Below are 22,009 nucleotides of genomic sequence, written 5' to 3'. Positions count from 1 at the left end.
ACGCTTGATTGACATAATATACTATGTTTCGCAGGTTAAACCATGTCTCAAAAGACGTGTATACCATTGATCTAGAAATACAATTTTTATTTTTTGCAGAAAAAAGATAAATCTTTACCATTTCTTTGGCAAACAAAATATCGACAGCCATTATTATCCTGCGAATGCTGTAACGTTATCCAGGAATACTGTAACAGTAGCATCCTAAATCTGTAACATGATATCCTCCACAACCGAGTCTCGTGTAACAGTTCCTCCCCCGTGTTATTTTCATGGGAATAAATGCAGTGCAGAATTTTGAGGCCATGCACAACAGTTTTCACTTCAAAATTCACGCTTAAAGGAACATGCACTTTCCATTATAAGAGTTACGAAATTGCAAAGGTATAATAAACCCAAATTTGATATTTGAACAGGTAACCAATGTCTATATATAGTTTATGTTACATAAAATTAACAAGTTGGTAGACAAAACCTAGAATATAAATGTGTGTCTCTTGGCTTTATACGCCAAGTTGCGTATTCCTATACACTTACCTTCGCTTCGCCATTCTTAAATGAGTGATTTTGCATGTATAGCAATTTCCGGCTACATACCGTTAATCAAATTGCGTTTGTATATATTGACTTTTAAACAAAACTGAGCTGGTCAAAGCAGCTCAAGTATTTTGCATCTAAGTGTAACATTTGATAAATTGATAGGCAAATCTGAATTGGTTTCAATTTACACTTTCTGCCTCCATGCTAGTTATATCTAAAATGTTGCTTCTTTAACGTTACCAGACAAATATCATGCAAGTTATGTTGTCAAACATTTAGACGAGTAAAGGACGAGAATGTACTGTGGATTAAATTTCTGAGAGAGAAACAAACTAAAAAGCATGGGGGACATGTTCTTTCAACTTACAATGTCTTACGGCGGCAAGCTTTTTTTCTCCACACGTTTCTCAAATACTTGCCGCGTTGAAATCGGTTTCAGACTATAAATTGGTTTACTTTCATGATTTTAATTTATATAACAGAATTACTGAAGCACGATGGATATTACGGCTACAGTGTGTAAATAGCTTAAAATGATTCACTTTTGACATGACAGACGCATATTAAAATGAAATTATAAATATTTGAAGTACGTCTCCCACCCTTGTTATCCGGATAATACGAAATGCTGTGATAATTCCAAAATGCTACAAAATGACAGATGAACGCTTTTGAAACTTTCAGGTTTTTCGGTAAGTTGCTTAGGCTTGATGAGAGATTGTAACCACCAGATGTTGCAAAAAGAACGAATGGTGATTTTTTTCCATGGAACTCAAACTATTTTACTTTATTTTTGTGAATACTATACACGATATGTTAAATAGTTTACAAAATCCATGTAAATTTAGTTTGAAAATTCGTAAAAAATGTTTAGAGTTGTTTTTTTTATGCTTGTAATTCACTGTATATACAGCTCTACCATTTCACTATCTGACACAGTTTAGAGTAAGTTGTTTACTTTTGCCGTTTTTATGTCAAAACCATTTATATTGATCCTTGTGTGAAAAATGGATAATAGCCGAAAATGACCATGGATAATGCCCTACATGTGTTGTCTTTGAAAGTGGATAATAGCCGTCATTGACTTCTTTTATTTACATTCCATTACACATTGACCAGTTTTGTGTGTGTGGACACGTTTTGGTGAATGAGTTTGTAACAACATGATGATATGAACCTGTTAACGATTTTTATACTGGTAACAGGCACAGCAACCTAATAAGTAGAGCATATGAAACCAATCGCAGATTAAGAGTTTTTGCCTCGCATGTTATCGGAAAGAAATTTTAACACTCTCTATCTATGAATGTAATTCTTACAATTACAGAGATAGTCCGAATGATGACTTTGTATAAAGACCCAATAAAGAATGCTGAAAATATATGGCCATATATTGGCGCTTGTTTCAGTGATGGTGGGAGGTACCCAGTAGTCGACCTGTACAGATCTCTGGCTCCTTTAGAAATTACTTTGGAGTTTAGCTTGAGGTTATCTTCAACCCACCAAGATCTACGAGACGTATAATACGGTCTTCAAAAATGCCCAGGATTTCAACACCACAAAACATACCACAGATTTTGAACAGCAGCAGTCAAAATACCATTATTATAGCCCAAGGAACAAAGCAAAAAAAATATGATCTCAATTTCAACTCATAACACCAGCTTAATGTATTGAACTTACAGAAGAAGAGGGGAGGAGATTTTGAACAAATATTAAGTTATTCCTATACACTGGGACCAACTCTTTATATTTCAGTATAGAAATGTATGTTAGTCTTGTATTGCAGATGAAATTTTGGTAGGGAAAACATTCTAAGGGGGACAACTTTGTATGGAAAAGTTAACAAGTGTACTAAATTATCAAGTTCAGTATCAAACTATTATCAGTTAAGGGAATGTACTTCTTCTATGATTCAACATAGTCCAGCAAAACTGACCTGCTAAAGTGCCATAATTTTCACACTCTTAAAATGCTAACAGACCACTAGCATACTTAATTTCTAAATATGGGTGTACCCACTCCCCCTGTGAAATCTCAGCACATTTAGATTCAGGTGTTAAAGCAGCATGCCTCCAGATTTGGATAAAAAATAATCTTTCTTTCAAATTGAAGTTCGATCATATAACGAACATTAGAATATGAATTTTTGTTTCTAACATATTTCAAAACTTCCAAATCAAGAAAAAAAGATGACCGTGTCGGGAATCGAACCCCGGACCGCCGCGGCAATAAAGACATTTTCCCGTCGTCGTAACCAATAGCGCTATAGCTGAAGTAGTGAATATTGACTCCAAAATATAGATATTTATAATCGAGACAGTTTACCTGGAGTAAAAGCGTGATAAAAGCTTTTCAATTTTCATCGTAAAAAGTAGTAAAAAAAGCAAATTCTCAAGTGTTTCCGTAACATAAAGTTAGTCAGTAATTAAGTTTTAAAGCCTTCTTTATATAGCATTTATTTCAAGATGTCGAACGATCTGGAGGCACGCTGCTTTAAACTTACCTGTTCTGACTTGTTTAAATGTTTGCCAAAATCTAGCAGAAAAGATACAGGCGTGTAAGCTTTAGAACCTTCAGTCAGCGGAACTGAGTTTTAAAACAGAGTTTTACAAAGATATAGACATTTACCCTTTTGATAAAATGTTTCAGGAACATCTGGTACTGACCATGTGTATAAAACATTACCTTGGGTATGCTACAGCCATTAGTTACCACATTTTATTAGTATACTTCTTTAATATACAACAATCGGTACCTTTAGAACAGCATATGCAAAATTTCAAACGACAATATTGGCTATTATCCTCATAGCATTTCGGACTTTATCTTCGTAATTTCTATGAACCCTTGGGACAGTATCCATCGACTACTACATATGCTTATATATTTGTCAATGTGGGTTATTTGATCTAAAATAAAAACTTTTGAACATGTTCATATCATTGTTTATATAATAACTGAATAATACAAAGTAATATTCATTACCGAAAGTCCATTAAATGAGGCTGACAACGCTTTGAATCGCCAAACTCATTCTCAAAAGCAAAATGTACACATTGTTTAGGGCTCTCCATACTGAACATTATATCCCATATGCAAATTGTTTAGTGCAAATGGTACAGCTTCTAAACTATGTTGAATCAGTTATAATACTTTTAACAATCAGAATAAATAATTAGAAAATATTGATAAAAACAATGTCCATACCAAGTTTGAAATTTCCTCCAGTTTGTAGCATTTTGGAATTATCACATCATTTCGTATTATCCGGATAACAAGGGTGCTTTCGGCACAAGCACAACATTCGTAACATTATAACATTTTTAATTACAATAAACAATAAAACGTGCATTAAGCAGCCAAAATGGAATGACTAAATGCGATAGCTTAAGGCTGGAAGCTTCCAAAGTAAGATAGAAATGAGGGCAAATTTTAATTTAGTATATTTGCTGACTGACCAGCTTTATAACACACAATGGCATGATATTCAGTGTTTTTATTTTCACAACTTCTGTACAAAATTATCATTCACAAATTATTCTTAATAGCGTACACAATAACAAATACAAAGTTAATGTGGCATTTTTCATTGATATAATGACATATTATATGTAATATATTTGAATAGTGTGTGTCTGTCTGTCTGTCTGTCTGTCACAAAGCTTGTCCGCACTTTAAGTCAACGATAACTAGCTAAACCGGTCCAGGTATATTGGAGTAACGGCCATTGATTTACCGAAACATCGGCCTTGTTGCTCTTGTCCGCAATTTAAGCCGAACATTTCTTATCCGATCTCCACCAAACTTGAACGAAATGTGTTTGACCATAAAGGGCCAAGTTGAATACCTAGCCAAATCGGTTCAGGCATTTTGGAGTTATGGCCCTTGAATTACCGAAAAATCGGCTCTTTTGCTGTTGTCAGCACTCTAATTTGAATATTCCAATACGATCTTCGCCAAATTTGTATACAATGTGTTTGACAGTAAGACCTCGGACAAGTTCGATAATGAGCCAAAGCGGAGTTTGGGCCCTTGAATTGTTGTGAGTAATCTGTATATAAAGACTTGACTTGCAATTTAAATGACTAGGCAGTTGTGGGAGGCATTCCCTTTTCTCAAAAGCAGCTCTATTTGTAGTGTTGATATGATTGTTTCATGTGTATACGGTAATTGAAATTATTAATTGTGTTCATCCCACATTGCATAAAAGTATTGACAATTATACCTGCATGGAAACATTAATACCAGCAGTACTAACAACTAGTTATTTTTTTGTCATAGTGAATTATACATAGTTCATTCTTTCAGACAGTTTATGTTACCATATCAATATTGAATAGTAATCACTGATGTTGTTATTGTAACGTTTTTTGTGTTCATTCGCAACATCATCATCTTTATTTTCAAGACCGTTACGATTCGCGGGTCTTTTTGCCCCGGGACCTCCCAGTGTACATTTTTAGGTTTGTTTGTCTGTCAAATTGCACCAATTGAAAGGGAAATAACTGCAACATCTTTATTTACAGTTAAGCGGTTTTGGATTGTTCCCCTTGAGTTATCATGTTATATAGTTATCCACTCACAGTTATTTTGATGCTGGGTGTCATGGTGGTTGCTATGTTTTGGGGTGTTCTAGGGTGTCTTGGGGTAAAAAGATCAGCCCGTTACGGCTTGTTACGATCCGTTCTCCATTTTAAATTTTAAATTTTCAATAACTTTGCCACATGATCATATCTTATATGTAAATGTATATTATGTAATGAGGTACTATATGTACAAATTACTGAATAAACTTTTGTTCTGTTCTGTTCTATTTGAATAGAAACAATAGAAACATCACTTGTGATATTCATTGCGGCATACAAAACAAGAGTTGTTACAAATAATAAAATAAAATTATTTGTTATGCATAACAAAATAGAAATGCTACAAGACTTGTTTGCACTTTCTTTTCATTTTCTCTAAATAATGTATTAGCTATATTTTCATACCACGATTATGTACTCAGCAATTTTATTGCATGTTTTTCTATTTAGTGAAATGTCGAAATACTAGAGTAAAATATATCTCATATATTCAAAGCGAAACGTATCAATTGTATTTTTCACTGGTGGGTAAATTTAGTCCAGACATGAAATGAAAAGAAATTCCTTTTTTTTTTTTACATGTAAAATCAAAATATCTTTAATTCATGACGCCATATCTTATTATCTTACATATTCACTCATGGCTGTGCCAACAACAACAACAATTACTTTTATTTAAGTCAGGTCACATAATGTAACGGTATATATGACTGAATAAAGCAAATAATGTGTGGGTTTTTCTTAGCAATAATACAATTAGATAGTTTTCTGTAATGAATATGGGGACAGTTATTTTGTCATCAACAAAGCATATTGTTAATGTTTACAGATAGATGGAATTATTTTGCAAATAAATACAGCCTAATCGCCTTAAAATTATAGATAATTACAGATGTCAAAACAGTTAAGATAAGAGAAAGGTAAAAGAAAAAATAACAGTTCCTCACTAAAATACAGGTACATTGTATACACAGCAATATTGAATACACATGCGCGGACCATGCGAAAATACGGTCAGTTATCGTGGGAAAAAATCTACAACCGTACTACGATAGTACTTTTGCATGAAAATCTCGCTTACTGCGGAGATTATGAATGACATTCTCGGTCGTGATTGAAATAGCACAAAAGTGTGTCAAGAGTTACGCTCACTTCAAAACAATATAGTAAAACTATAGCAAAACAAAAAGAGACCATTTCCTGGGAATGCTTTATGAAAGGAAAAGTGCTAATTCTTTGAAGACAATATTCTTAATTTGGATTACATACATATGTTCGGGTGAGTTGAAATATAAATACACTTTCAATTTTCTATTCTACCTAACTTACAATTTAAATGATGCATAATACAACGTACAAATAGTGCTATATTTCTAAGGAGAGGTAAGTGTCCTCTTGAAATCAATTCCTTAAATTTCAAAGTATTCGGCCTCTTGTTGTAGTAACTTGGTATATAGCGTTTTCTTTGGATGCAAAAAAAATGGGCATACAAAGAGGTAGTGAAACACATCGCCAACTTCATTTAGACTGCACAGATTACATTTACGGGCTTCATATGGGAGGTTTGAGTTACGCCACCGACCCGTTACTACAGGGAACCTATGATTTCCCGTCCTAAAATGAAAAAGTGAGTAACGTAGGTTGTCTGGAAGTATACTTAAATATTGTTTAAATTTAATTTCACCTTTTGAGTAGTCTGTAGTTAAGAACTTTTGAAGAATTTGCAAGTTGCCCGTGCCATTTCTGAATAAACTGGTCAATAAGTGTTCTCTTAACATTTTTTCCGTATGAGTCAAATTTATTGTTCCTTGGTGCATCCAAATATATGTTTTACCAGTTTGATTTAAAATATTTTAGATATTTGCCACTCGCGAAAGAAATGCATCTGGTGTTCATGCGTGACACATGTTTCAATCTTAGGTCTGTGTGCAGCAATTCAAACGAGTATAACTAGTAAACTTGTTAAAGGGTGTGGCAAATACTTTCGCAGACTGCGCGCGACTTAAAATTTTGCCGCCAAACGTGTAAATCTATAATTACATGTTTCGGTTGATAAACTACACACACGAACGCTTTATCCGTACTTCCGACTGTACCAATCGAATTTCATTCATTATAATTTCATATCTTTAAGTTAAAATCATTTCGTTTCCTCATGCATGGTGTTTATCATTGTTTGGCGGAAGACCATACGACCAGGTGCGTATTTTTCATTGACTCAAAATTCCGACTTACTAACAAGAAATTTCGATTCTGTAACTCGAAATTTCAACTTCATGGCTAGAAAGTAAGTCGAATTTTCATATTGATAAATCGAAATGCCAAGCTATGTATTAAGTAATATGAACTGTTTTCTAATTCACACAACATCTAAATGCACATATTTACAAAAATTTATTCTTAGCTACATGATCAAAAACCGCCTTGGCAAAATGTTTGCAATTGCTTGACAGATAATCGTACTTTTTGTTCAGTTCGTTTTCTTTGTAAAGCCATTTAATCAAATCCAGCATACTTTTTCTTCCTTTATCCTCTTCCATCAGTTTTATGGTATTCCGTTTCGTTCGCCTGTATTGTTCCTTCACAGCTTCTATCTTTTTACTTCTTTGTATGGTAATTCCTTCAGAGTTCTTTTCAATTGACCACCACCAATCGTCTGTTTCAAACATAATAAACATATGACAGAACAAAAGTTGCGTAAGTTGCCACGACCACAGCTTTTGCTTATATGCACGGATGTTGATTATATCTTCGTCGGCATCTACAAGATCAGTTAGTTTTTCAATCAGTTCAGAATCCTCAATTTCATAGAATGCTCCTGAGCTTTTGTCTGCATCAGGGTCAAAATATATCTTAAAGGTCCAGTCTTCTCCCTTTTTAGTACCACTGCTACTGCCAGAATTACTTGAGCTTGAACTTGAAGCACCCATTTCTAGCAATAATACCAGAAGTATTTATTAAAATACTGTTTCATAATATTAAAGAAAAATCCCTGCTGCAAAATCAATAATTTCATTATAAGTTCAATTGTTGATATCCTTTATTCAACTGCCTTAGCCTTTTTCAGTTGAGTTAATATTTTCAAACGAAAAGCAGCAGATTTTAAATTTCATTACAGAAAACATTGACAGTAGATGATTTCAAATTTTCTTATTATTCTCAAATCGAAAGTATCTCGCATCAAATGTTTAATGAAAGAAGCATTTCTATATTTTCAGTTTTCCAATAGAAAGTAGACATTGGTAATATCAAAAGTGGCACTGTTCAAGAATATGTTCGACATTAATTCTCTCACACTGAATATACACATGCATTGAATAAACACTATTAAACTTAGCTTAAACCTAACTCGTTATATAAAACACTCAATATGTGCGTACATCCAATGTTTGCTTTAAAGTACATGTTTATTTAAACAAAAACAAAATCTAAAATGAAGTGATAAAAAGTAAACAGAGATACACTTATTCTGATTTTTGGACTCATCCTTTTTAGAGATTATTTTAAAAACTATTTCTAAGTTGTAGAAGAAATCAATGAATATTCCAGAAATTCGAATAAAAAGTGTTTCTCCAAATAGATTCTTTATCTGAAGGTCGACATTTGTTAATAGTTCACATCTTCACACGTCTTTGAAACAAAACTAGTGAAACAATATATCAATTTTCGTCATTACCAAGAGTTTCAAGAGTTTATTTTATAAACAACCAGAAGGTCATAAGACCCATGAGGCAACATTTACATGATAATAATATGGCGTACAATTGCACATGAGGTGTTCAATATAATACAAAGTTGTAATAATATTTCCAAAATACGAAATAGCAATGGCTAATGAAGACAATAGCAGAAAGTTATATCAAAGCTAGCACTGTCATTAATAAAAATCAGCTCAACAGAAAACGTATAGTTTCCCTTAAACCATATTATAAATTGCACTTGTCATTACTAATAAAATCATACGTTTACATATATATATATATACCGTGCATAGTTATTCTTGCAATTTTTTTTTTTAGAACATGACCATACTAAATATCACAAATCAATAGCGAATCAAGTGATACAATTATTATACAAAGGGAGGGAATGAGCAGACTGAGACTTGAAATTCTGTTCCCCTGTACAACAAAATATTTACTTTCATTGCCGGTATGATACACTTACATGGATATATTATAGCATTTTTATACATCTATTACACAACCGATTTAATTTTGAAATGGTTTTATACAACAACAAAGAAACTTTAGCATTATAAATGTCATTCCCATTAATAAATAGCGATGAAATTGTGCATCCACTGTTGTCTTCCTTGGATAGCTCAAGGTTGACCACTGGAGCATCATAATGTTTTGGAACATTTGCTATTTAAATATACTAAGATATTGATAAGAATAATGTGTCGGTGTCCACTTTAATGTCTATCTTGTCCGAAAAAAAAAAAGTTGACAAGGTTGACAAGTGGATTGCGATCACATGGTTGTTGTATAGAAGCTTCCCCTACACATATACGGAAACATGCATGGGACATTAATACTTAAAACTAAGTTACAAATAGATCAGCATGTAATCGAGCCCTAATATCATGTACTATATTGCTGCATAGTTTGCTGTATGACATATATAATTTTATGATATTGCATCACTTGTTATAACGTAATGTACTGGGATAAATAAGGTATTATTGGTAATTTCCATTTATATACAATAAAAACGGTACGCACCAAACCAAAATGTGTAATAAAAATGTATACGATGTACTGATAATTTAAAGCTCTGTCAAGATATTTGGAATGCACATATCATTCAACTAGCCTTATAGGTCTATACATCAGTGATATATGTCAACATTTTATTATTATTGTCTGGCATTGTATGATGCATTCGATCTGATTTTAAATGCCTTTTCTATGTAACACGCTAGACGCTTAACCGTTCTTGCATTTTCTGAATTTATCAGTTCTATGAACTTGTACATATTGGGAGATCTCCAGTAATAAGGTGGTATTAATTGTCTCCTTAAATCATTGTATAATCTACATTGTATCACAAAATGATATTCATCCTCTAAAGCATCACACTCTGAACATTTACGATCATTAACAGGTATACTTGGCTGATTCCATCTGCCAGTTTCAATAGATAATCTATGTGATGACATACGTAAGCGTGACATACTAACACAAAATTTCTTAATGACAACTGAACATAAGTATGGTTGAAATTGAAAATTAGCAATATGTCTATAGAAGAGTGCTCTAGACGACTCATTCAATCTACCTTGCCAATTTTGGACGAATTGGTCTTTAATTCTTTGTTTAACATTACATAGAAATATATCAACATTTCCCACCGTTTGGAACAACCATGCATCAATAAAACCAAGCTCACATAGTAGATTTTTTACCAGTAAACACCAGTTTTTTCTATTTGGATTTTACCAGTATCTATCTCAACAGCTTATGGAACATTAGTAACGAAATAATGTCAAATGCATTCTTTTTATAAATCATGAGTCATCCTAATATATTACATGAACTTTGATATTTTTAAACCTGACTACTTTACCGTATATTAACCTTAATCTACATTAGTTAAAAGTCAGTTTTTTATTAATTTCGTATGGAGTAAAAATATACATACGACCTTAAAATGATTCAAAAGTTTCAAATTGCAATATTTTAATATGTTTATCTTTTTAGCACTGGAACTTCAAAAATACATATATCAAAAGATATTTCAGAAAAAGTGATAACTCACCAGCTTTTGTGAAAAGACCTCCTGTCTGATATCTGTGAAATATTCGTAGGATAAGCTACCTGACCAGTTTTACCGAAGGTAATAGAAAATCGTTCATTAAGAAACTGATATAATCTTACAGTTGAATGTACTGAAAGATATGAAACCGAAAGTTACCTGAAACATACGTGGGAAACCTAATTGCAATATGAGTAACTTTGTCCTTTATCACTGTGTTTTACCACTGGTTAATTAAATAGGTTAATGCTTATGAAACCGAAAGTTACCATGGTCCAAAACTTTCATGCAATGTTATATTTAGATATTGGAATCTCTTATTTTCTCCAGAAAAGCGAACTTTAGGCTAAAAGAGAAAACACAGGGCGCGAAAATCGCAACGTTTCTCTAATACGTTTACTCTTTAAATATATTGTTCTATCTTATTGGTGTAATTGTCCGGATGGTAACTTTGGAATTGTCTGTAAAAATGACATAACAATGACAAAAAGCGAAATGCAAAGCGTTACAAGAATTATTATAATTTGAATAATTTCATCGTTTATATTATGTCTCTTTTTCTGTTCCCTTTCAAGTATTTAAATCATTTTGCGACAGAAATTCGTTAGATAGCAATAACTATTATCCTCTACCAAGGCGTACTGAAATGTACTCTAAATCTATCATCTCGTCATCACTGAATCTATAGAATGAACTCGATAATGATATCCGCGATTCACCGACACTTGCTTCTTTCAAATCCCAGTTAAAAAATATCTCCAAACCACCAAATGCACCTTAATACTTTTTATACGGAGAAAGATTACATTCAGTTCATCACGCACGCATGAGAAATAGGTGCAGCAACTTAAATTTTGACCTTTTTACAAACCATCTCAGAGATGATCCTGTTTGCGCATGTGGAAATGAAGTTGAAGATGCAGAACATTTCTTTTTCATATGTAACCGGTTTCGAAATGCAAGGCTACAACTCTTTCAAAGTATTCGCTCTTTCCCTTAAGCTCACTCAAACTTCTTTTTGGTGCAGATAATTTGACTGACTCACAAAATGAACAGATTTTTAATGACGTCAAGTATACATAAAAAATACAGGACGATTCTATTAACGAGTATAATTATAGCGCTTCCTGGTCACAGAATACATGTAGTATCTAGCTCAGCAGAGGATCGAACATCGGGGGAGGGGTGGGGGGAGGGGCGGTCGGTCGCGTCGGTGACATTGTAATAGAAGTACAACCACAGTTTAATTTAGTCAATTTTTCCTTTTTATTTCTATTTTTATTTATTTCTTTTTCTCTTTTTTTTTCGTTGTGTAATTGAAACATTATCTAGGTGTTTTTCTTCATTTCTTTAAACTATAAAACCGCCATTAGTTTTTATCTACAAATTATCAGACGCTGTGGGAAGGGCTGTTGTACATTGTTAGTATAATATAAAGTCCAACCCATTTGCTATTTTCACACTTTTGTATTAGATATGTATATTTTATGTATATAGTGAAGATATGCAATAAAATATGATTAAACTAAACTATTATCCACCATCGAGTTTTTGCAAAATTATGTTCTCTTTGCATTTTGTGTTCTGCAGAGTAAGGCTTCGGGAGGATGAGGGGGAAGGGACTTGTGTAGAGTGGGAAGATGTTTTGGTTAAAATACGTTTATTCAGGAGTACAGAAAGTATAGCAAGCAATTTAAACCACAACTAAAGTTATTGCGAGCAGAAATTCTATATATATGTATCACAAGTTCTTGCAGAATTAATATCTAAAAACAATCTATACAGCACGATACATCTGTTCACTGGGAAAAAATACGAGGGCATATGAGGTCTGCTTCCACCATAAAAAGTTGGAAAGTCGGCATATTACCTTTGATTGCGTCATAGAGTGTGACGTTAAAACAGACAAAATGAGGACATTGCTATTTGTAGGTTAAATAAGTATATAACAAAATTCCGGACATTTCTTAAACCTGCTAAATTTCTATAATGAACCTGTCCATCTTTAAATTTGGACAGTACCATTAACTGCTATAAAGAGGTGCAAACCAAAAAGTTACTGACTGAATGACGAACAGTGCAGATCATAATCAGACTGCATGATTGTGCAGGCGGATCATGATCTGCACTGGTCGCAAAGGCAGAATCAGTGGTGTGTAAATCTGCCACAAGTTGGTTGCTTTAAGTAATTGGACCTGAAATGACATTCAAAAATTAACGTATTTTCCGTATGCAATTTCGGTTCTCCTCAGGGTTTACGGAACGTCGTGTGCACGTTCAACTACGCCTACGTCCGAAGAACGCCGAACTGCATAACGAGAATACGCAATCATACTAAACCTGTTATTACAGCTTCACTACTTAAAGAACTTCTAATGAATTATAGATGATCCGTTCATGCCCAAGGACAAGGTCGTTGTTGGCAACAAGGCACAGTAATTTAATTCCTATTGCAAACAACCAACAGCGTAAACATGTCATCATCTGCGTGTGTGTATAAAATCGATATGTATTTATAGGTCTTTTTGCTTTGCATCGAGAAGCTTGCACGAGTTCGGCAGCGGAAATATTGCGGTAGCGACTATTGGATCACAATACAAAATGTAGTATTCTTAAAGGACGAGTGCATATTTCTCGATGCAAAGGTAATACACATTTTTGTTACATAACTATCTACATGAATTAGTTTTATACACATATTTTACATTTGTTCTATAGTAAGCAAATACTATTTAAAGTAAAAAGGAGAAATTCAGAGACAATTAATTAGCAAAATCAATAGTATTGCGATTTTATCGAAAGGTGAATCCTGAATAAAAAGGTTAACAATTGCAGTGCAAATCGAAATCGTACCGCCCCAGAATCTAGTACAAAATAAAATGGGTTTGTAAAAATAACAATACAAAGAACATTGCAATACAACATGAAAAAGAATTCATAAGATGCAGTGTTGTCACATTTTTGGTGCCTATGTTTAACCGGACTTGATGATTTAACGTTGTGGCTGCTATCGGCAATAGTTCTGATAAATAAATGCTCGCTGTGGTCCTTATGTGTAAATAAATAGAAACGTTCATTGAACTTCGTCTAAACGAAATAAAGAATTTCTGTCCTTGATATTCAAAATTGATGTCACATGTAGATTATTATCCATCCTGAGGTAGCGCCCTGTTGCTTAAGTGCGGATTCTACAAGTGTCTAAAGTCTCCATAGTAACGAGAAAACGCATGTGATCATCATCAATGTTGTCCATTCCATTCAAATAAGTGGACCGTGCTCCCTTAACACCATGGCCATCAAACATGTACACTCGCCTAGGTCCTGACTGTAAACAGGTCAATCAATATACAATTAAATCAGACATGAAATTCTCAAATGAAATAAGACACAAACTTTATCAAATAATGTAAGGGTTAGAAAACTAAATGATACAACTCTACACTAGTAAGGAGGAAGTCAATGTCGCTAGGGAAAACGTCAAGGTTGAGAAGAAAATGCACGTCGTTGCTAAGGTAAATGAGACTTTGTGGAACTGAAAAGGGTACAAGTCAGTGAAAACTTTATAGAAGTCTGAAAAATTGTCTTTGATTAGTCCCGTATTGGCTGAAAACCAGTTTCGGGGACTAAAGATTTGCGCCCCTCTAGATATTCATAAGAATAATACAGTGTGCCGCGCATAAGACCCAAAAGTCAAATTAGAATTTAGTTGTCAATGAGGTCATTCTATTTTCTGGCCAATTAGTTTGCCATTTATGGCCATCCAACACACAGCCTTACCATAACAAGATGATGATTTGCACACAGGGGTACAATGGCAAAATGTCTTGTCCGGAAAAGAACTTTTTTATGCGTAGACTAAAGAAAAAAGAGTGAGACAGAGAGTTTTTGTCATGCTCGCGGCACATGTGTTTTTATTGTTAACTGTTTGTGCCAAAATACTGGAAATGCTATTCTAAATAAAAAGTGAAAATGAGGTATATAACAGAATAGAAGTTGCACTGTTTCTATAAATGAAAAGCGAACAATCACTATCAATTCCGAATAGAACAAGTAAAACCAAAATATGGTTTATTTTTATTATTACCCTTTAGACTTAAAAAACCAAAGGTGTAACATACTAACCTGAATTTTGAAGGAGCCGTCAGACATTTTGATAAATTTGAAAAGGGTGTACATGTCCTTTGGCTGCCATATCCCGGAAACAAATTTATTGCAGCATCCGTCATAATGCCAGTGTTTCTGGTCTGTTAGCCGGTAAATTCTGAACGTTTTCCCGTCCAAGTTAGCTGTAATAATAATAATGCTTCCTATGTGTGTACCTTATGATTTACAGCATTTATAATTTATTTAGGGTTAACGTCACACCGACACAATTATGGTTCATATGGCGACTCTCAAGCATTTCATGGTAGAGGAAGACCCCAGTTGACCCTCGGGGTGGGGGATTATTTCATCACAGCCGGGTACCTGTGTAGAGCCACCGACATTCCGTAAGCCAGCTGTTTCCTCACATGAAGAATTTTGGCTTGAGCTCACACCGGTGAGGGGCAAGTGATTTGAAGTCAGTGACCTTAACCACTCGGCCACAGAGGCCCCTTATTTTTTTTCAATAATGGCTCTGTAATATATTACGGGTATGTCGTTCTTCTCGACAATAACAACACAAGTCCATAAATAAAATACCGTTTCGACGTCGCGTGCGATACTAGAGAACCTCAAGTAACGTCAAAATTTGATAAAATTGACGCCAACATGTGGAAATAAAATCTGTCTTATTATTCTTCGTATATTCAGTAAAAAAAATACGAAAACTGAAACGAGCAATACATACTTTTATTGACAAATATTTCATCATATCTGAATTAATGACAGAAACATTATCCACAAAGACTAAGTTTACTTAATACATTAACATGTTACCTACCGTTGAATTTTGTCACTTAAATTCTCTGTCCGCACAAAATGGATGAAGCATGTGATCTCAAAAAAAGAGAAGATAACTTTCAAATTAGTCATTGTATGTCCTTTTTATCACAACAGATTAAACATCAAATGTTTTTAAATGTATAGGATTTAGACCAACACTTTATTGTGACTTCTCCCTAAATTCGTCCAAAGAATTATTTTCAAATCGAATACGTTTAAAAGTATGAACTTGTTGTCAAAGTAAGTATGAATTGATAACTATAACCTATGACAAGAGTTGTCGTTAGTTGCTATCACAAGTATACCAATTTCCGCAAAAAGCTATTTATCTATATAATTAACACGTTCGTAAAGATTATTAGTTGTTAAGGTGACTTTGAAATTAATTTCTCAAATTTTATCACCCTTTTCACACTTTGAAAATGTATGGTAGTATTGTTGTTTCTGGGTTTCTTACCAGTAACAACTTGTTCTTCGCCAGTAACTGTCTACTTAGGAAACAAATACCTTGTTGTCTAATGCGAATCGTAAAGGAGAGTATTCGCCCAAAGATATGACATATTAAATGAAAAGTTGAGAATTATCCCAACTTAGCTCACCAATACGGCTACTTCATCTTTTAAAGATAATACAAAAAAATTTGAATATGGTGACTTAATCAACCAATACCTATTACGGTGGAGATTCTGCCAGTTGTAATTACTGTCCTATAGGTAGATATGCTCATCTCAGTTGTTCTCTTCCACATATAAGATGTGACACTTTCGAAAGTTGTCGACAATGGCTGCCCCGTAATTGTTCTAAATCTCGTCGCGTCCTGGTATTCTAAGCGCTGTCTTTCACGTTTTTCACACGCACCTTTTCCTCTTACATATCCTGCAGATAAACTGCAAACTAACAGTACCAAAACTACACCCGCAACTAAACCAGCTAATAATTTAGAATTTTTGAAAAAGTTACCTCTTAGCAAATTTTTCGACTGTGCGATGCTGGCGCCGGGGCTTTTGTATGCTGTAGCGAATTATAGTAATGCTCGTTACTCCCAGGTAATGCGTAAGCGTCCGTATAAATATGGAGGTCTGTGTAGCAGTTATTCCCCGATATTTCAATAGTAGCCATTGCTAACGATTGCAATTGAAATGCGTCCAGATAAGTGTTGTTTATAAGTAATTATTTATCACTTTTATAAGCGAATCAACATCTAATTATCGCGATACATCACTGGACAAGACCCGGACATCGGAAGTTAGTCCTTAGAGTGAAAAATGTCTTGTTGATCTTTTTAACAAATATGTTATAAAACATTGATCTTGGATTTATATCGTCTCAATCTAACACAAGTTGTAGTGATGAGGACATATAAGTACATAATAAGAGGGTGACTCTTTTAGCCGGGCCCTTATTAAACTGATATACATGTATATATAAGAAAAATAAATTGGAAAGTAATTATTATTATATAATACATGAAATAAAATGCAACTAAAATATCAATATAGAAACTCTTGTGGAAAGTACTATGCTTTCAAAGATTTGTTAGAACGAACAAGTATAGGCAATAATGAACTGTTCAGTTACTCAAAATCGTTACGATACCTGACAGGTAAATGATACTATATAATCCTGATAAACGGTATTCTCGGGTAACTGCTGAAGTATAGTTACTCTTGGAGCAATTAATCAAAAATGCATTTAACTACTTTTTTTTACATATCATAAATATGTTTGAAGTTGAATAAGCATAGTTAAAATCTTGTTATCCCACTTATTGCGATTGATTTTACAAATGTAAGGGTTTTGTTCCCAAATTCATTGGAACAATGCGATGGTACATACATAGTCACATTAGGGAAGAACAGGTACGAGGATGCCTAGAAGCTCAGTAAGTAGAACACCCGCCCTGAAAGCGGAGTCCAAGGATTACCTGTACATTTTTCTCACTTTGTGACAAAAAGCAAAAAAGCAACATGACGTATGTTGTTTAGTCTTCATTTGTAACTGTTAATACAAAATTTATAAGCTAATAAAAATTCATATGAAATATAATATTATGTAACATCTGATTGCTGACATCTTCCATTTTGTGTCATTGTATCTACAGGGCGAAGACAAAAACTGCTGATTTGTCTTGTCTTCTTGTCCCCTCGTGTCACTCAAAATATTCCATGGCAATACCATCGTCGGATATTAATCCTCTTTGTCTTGTCTTCGGCAGTTTATTGTTCTCTCATGCCTTCGCCCTGAATACACGAAGACAAACTCGTGTGATACAATAAAATACCTGAGTAGGTACCCTTTTATAATTTAGTCGGTCAAAATGAAAGTATATATAGTATATAAGTATATACTAGTATATATATACTAGTAATCATCGTAACAAAGCATGAATGGAGCATAGACTTAACAATACAAGTTAACATTGACTCTAATTTTCAGTCATGATTTAAGTGTATTTCAGTGGTTTTGCATTCTGGACTTTCCAGAGATTTTCCACGGTTCTATAGTTGAACCGGATTGTGTCGAAACTGTGATGAATGGAAATGTATTGTATAGAGTTGAAGTCTCACATACTTAATTGAGGTACGAAAGACCCAACTTCATTATTTCACGCTTTCTGCTTCATGATTTCACGATTTCCACTTCGTGAAATCACGAATTCACGATTTCTGCTTCCTGATTTCACGATTCCACTTCACGAATTCATGACTTCACGAATTCACGATTTCAAGATTAAACTTCACGATTTCACAATTTCTTGATCCCACGATTTCACGGTTAAACTTTCACGATTTCATGATTTCTTGATTTCACGATTTCCACTTCACGAATTCACGATTTCGCGATTTCACCATTAAACTTCACGATTTCATGATTTCTTGATTTCACTGTTTCCAACTGGCCAATCCATTCCGTTACTCTCTATTCAATGAAGTGTATACGTAATGAATGGCCTGGGTTACCGAGGATGAGTTTAAACTCCTGCATACGTCTGTGTGGAGGTTGGGGAGAGATATTGGTGCCTGTACCAACACAGTATTGGATACTTTCAACACTAAAACATGTATGAATACAATAAGATGCCTATGTAGCTACACTTTTTAGATAATTCCAAAATAAGAACCACCCACCATACGTAAGCCAAAAAGATGGCTTATTCTCATGCTATCTGCAGCTGTTCCTAGATTTCATTTTTAAAGTTACTAAATTAAGTAGCAAATAATGAAAGCAAATCACTGTTAAGTTTTTCGAAGTCGTATTTGTCTCTACGACGATTGTTTATTAAAAAAATTTCAGGTGTTTTCACTCCATTACTCTTCAGCTCATCTTCTGTTTTCTGTCGTATAGTTTGGAGAACCTTCTCTTCATTGTGGTTATCTGGATCGTCCTCTCTGTCGTTCTCAACATCTTTATCAATATTTGAACGCACAAAGAAAAATTTTTTGTTCAGCTTTTGTACTTCAAGAGCTAACCACAGGTCATTTTCTGTAAACCTGCTTCTGCTCATAATGATAAAGAAGTCATATTTATCATACCCGACCTTTTGTAAGTATGTATGTTTTGGAAACTTTGGTGTTCCGACGCCAGGAATATCCCACACAATGAAACTATTATTCAGAGGATGTTTGTATGGAACGCACGTGACGGTGGTTTCGTTAACACCAACTTCTGCAGCCCCGGGATCTTTAGCCTTCAAGCCTCTAATTGAATTGATAAATGAAGACTTCCCTGTCCCTGAATTTCCAACAACCGCTATGTTAGTATCAATGCATCTACGTAGATTCTCATTAAATTCTGTAAGACATTTATCAAACAGTTGTTTTATATAACTGTGCATTTCTATTTTTTTACAGTGCTAGGGATTTTGTGTCCCCAAGATATTCTAGAGTACCTTGGAGGTTTCTTTGTACTCAGAAATTTCTGTTATAACGTTTTTATGTGTCCTTGTACATAGAAAATTCTGCCATACCCTGATGGTTTATTAGTCTCTAGAAGTTCTGATGTATACTTGTGGTTTATTAGTCCCTAGAAAGTTCTGATGTATACTTGTGGTTTGGTTGTCCCTAGAAAGTTCTGCTGTATTCCTGTATACTTGTGTTTTGGTTGTCCCTAGAAAGTTCTGCTGTATACCTGTATACTTGTGGTTTGGTTGTCCCTAGAAATTCTGATGTATACTTGTGGTTTATTAGTCCCTAGAAAGTTCTGATGTATACTTGTGGTTTGGTTGTCCCTAGAAAGTTCTGCTGTATACCTGTATACTTGTTGTTTGGTTGTTCCTAGAAAGTTCTGCTGTATACCTGTATACTTGTGTTTTGGTTGTCCCTAGAAAGTTTTGCTGTATACTTGTGGTTTGGTTGTCCCTAGAAAGTTTTGCTGTATACTTGTGGGTTGGTTGTCCCTAGAAAGTTTTGCTGTATACTTGTGGTTTGGTTGTCCCTAGAACGTTCTGATGTATACTTGTGGTTTGGTTGTCCCTAGAAAGTTTTGCTGTATACTTGTGGTTTGGTTGTCCCTAGAAAGTTTTGCTGTATACTTGTGGTTTGGTTGTCCCTAGAACGTTCTAATGTTTACTTGTGGTTTGGTTGTCCCTAGAAAGTTTTGCTGTATACTTGTGGTTTGGTTGTCCCTAGAATGTTCTGCTCTATACTTGTGGTTTGGTTGTCCCTAGAATGTTCTGCTCTATACTTGTGGTTTGGTTGTCCCTAGAACGTTCTAATGCATACTTGTGTTTTGGTTGTCCCTAAAAAGTTCTGATGTATACTAAGTATTGTGGTTTAGTTGTCCCTAGAAAGTTCTGAAACCTATTTCTGGTTTTGTTGTCCCCCGAAATTATAGTTACATCATGTGGGTTTCTTTTTCAACATTACGGGTGGTCCTTTATCCCTAGCAATTTCTCAAAATCCTAAAATAAAGATGAAAGCGAAATTGAAACATGTGAATTTAATCAAAAAGCACAATACTGACCAAAATTCAAATGCCATTAAGTGTTTATTTCATGCTAAAAGTGTTATTAATTTAATTATTTTTTTACTGTTTATTACCTCATTTGGTCTATTTGTACAGGACACCAAATAGTTTTCTTCATGTTTATACAAAAATTCTTACATTGTGTTTAAGATTTCTAACATTTTTGATCACTCTTGATATAAATTTTGAAAATAGAACATAATATAAATTTCTTTGGCTTCTTAATAAATCAAAACAGATATCCTACTAGATAGATAATTAAGACATGTACTCAGCATATATCTTTTTTCTTCAAATTTTAGATACCAATAAAATAGTCCAGATCCTTCAAAATTAAGACTACGATCTGTACATTAATTAGGGCTCAGTTATAGCGAAATACATTAAAGTTCCTCAAACAATTTCACACGGACAATGTTCTCCTCTCTTTAACAATAAAACATTACAATTATAACACATCGACAAAATCTCGTTGTCATCAATACCGAGATATAATTTCATGTGATATTATTTTACATTAACTTGTATTATAACCATTTTAAAGTTAACTTTAGCAGAACCCCTAAAACAAAAATAAAGTTACCTGTCAACGAAGGTCTTCCTTTTCACTTCCGCTGTATTATCTGGTGCCCTGCTTACAATTGATAAAAATTAGGCAGGCTCAGGTAATCCTTATGATTTGTTTACAATGTAACATTTAACGTCATGTAGCATACCAGTTTAAGGTAGTCACATAAAATGATAACGTTCATGATTTTTTTTCTTAAAAAGACTTGTGTGGATATTTCGTGAAATATCCTTTCAATACATTTAAAACAGTCTGATAAAATTTACCTAACAGAAATAAGAGGAAGATCAAGACAATTTATTGTTACTTTCGATTTACCAGCTGTTTTGTTTTTACTAGCTAAAGCGAAAATACATTTTCCACGAAGACCTAGCTTACTCAGTTTTCGGAAAATGATTATAAATACAGTGTCAGTGAACATCAACTGAACAAATTATCGTGTTCTGAAGAAAAAAAGACCTCATTCAACAGACCACACTGTCATACCCGACATAAAACGCAAAACACAAAACTAGCGGCGCTGACTATTATGTGCGACATGCAATGTCTATGTATCGTGCAAACTTTCATACTTTATTCAGCTTGCAGCTCACCTAGGACGAAACATCTGCCATAGCCTATGGAAACAATATCTTTGAACGAAACAGAAAGATTTAGATGA

General features: G+C 34.0%; 1 protein-coding gene across 5 annotated transcripts; it reads right to left on the bottom strand.

Annotated features, from left to right (window-relative positions):
* Positions 1-4,024: 4,024 nt before the first annotated feature.
* LOC128556509 (interferon-inducible GTPase 1-like) lies at positions 4,025-21,717 on the bottom strand. Of its 5 annotated transcripts, XR_008370726.1 has the most exons (6): positions 21,364-21,714; positions 16,485-20,715; positions 15,814-15,869; positions 15,012-15,175; positions 10,893-14,214; positions 4,025-8,061 (listed from the first exon to the last, which is right to left on the bottom strand). XR_008370726.1 is itself a non-coding variant. In XM_053541922.1 (2 exons), the coding sequence occupies exon 2, from the start codon at positions 19,648-19,650 to the stop codon at positions 19,021-19,023; it is 630 nt and encodes a 209-aa protein (XP_053397897.1). In that variant the 5' UTR covers positions 19,651-20,715; positions 21,364-21,696; the 3' UTR covers positions 17,789-19,020. The 5 variants fall into 5 exon arrangements, 1 of the variants encoding a protein (XP_053397897.1); XR_008370728.1 differs by having other exon boundaries at positions 4,025-7,890; positions 15,814-20,715; positions 21,364-21,717; XR_008370725.1 differs by having other exon boundaries at positions 15,814-20,715; positions 21,364-21,716.
* Between the last annotated feature and the right edge of the window lie 292 nt (positions 21,718-22,009).

This window comes from Mercenaria mercenaria, chromosome 4 (genome assembly GCF_021730395.1).
Source record: "Mercenaria mercenaria strain notata chromosome 4, MADL_Memer_1, whole genome shotgun sequence".
Taxonomy (NCBI): Eukaryota; Metazoa; Mollusca; class Bivalvia; order Venerida; family Veneridae; genus Mercenaria; species Mercenaria mercenaria.
The sequence above is the reverse complement of the archived record's forward strand: the minus strand, read 5'-3'. Positions and strand labels throughout refer to the sequence as shown.

Bases quoted from the DNA above. Each gene is read 5' to 3' on its own strand.
- LOC128556509 (XM_053541922.1), bottom strand. From the start codon at position 19,650: ATGCACAGTTATATAAAACAACTGTTTGATAAATGTCTTACAGAATTT.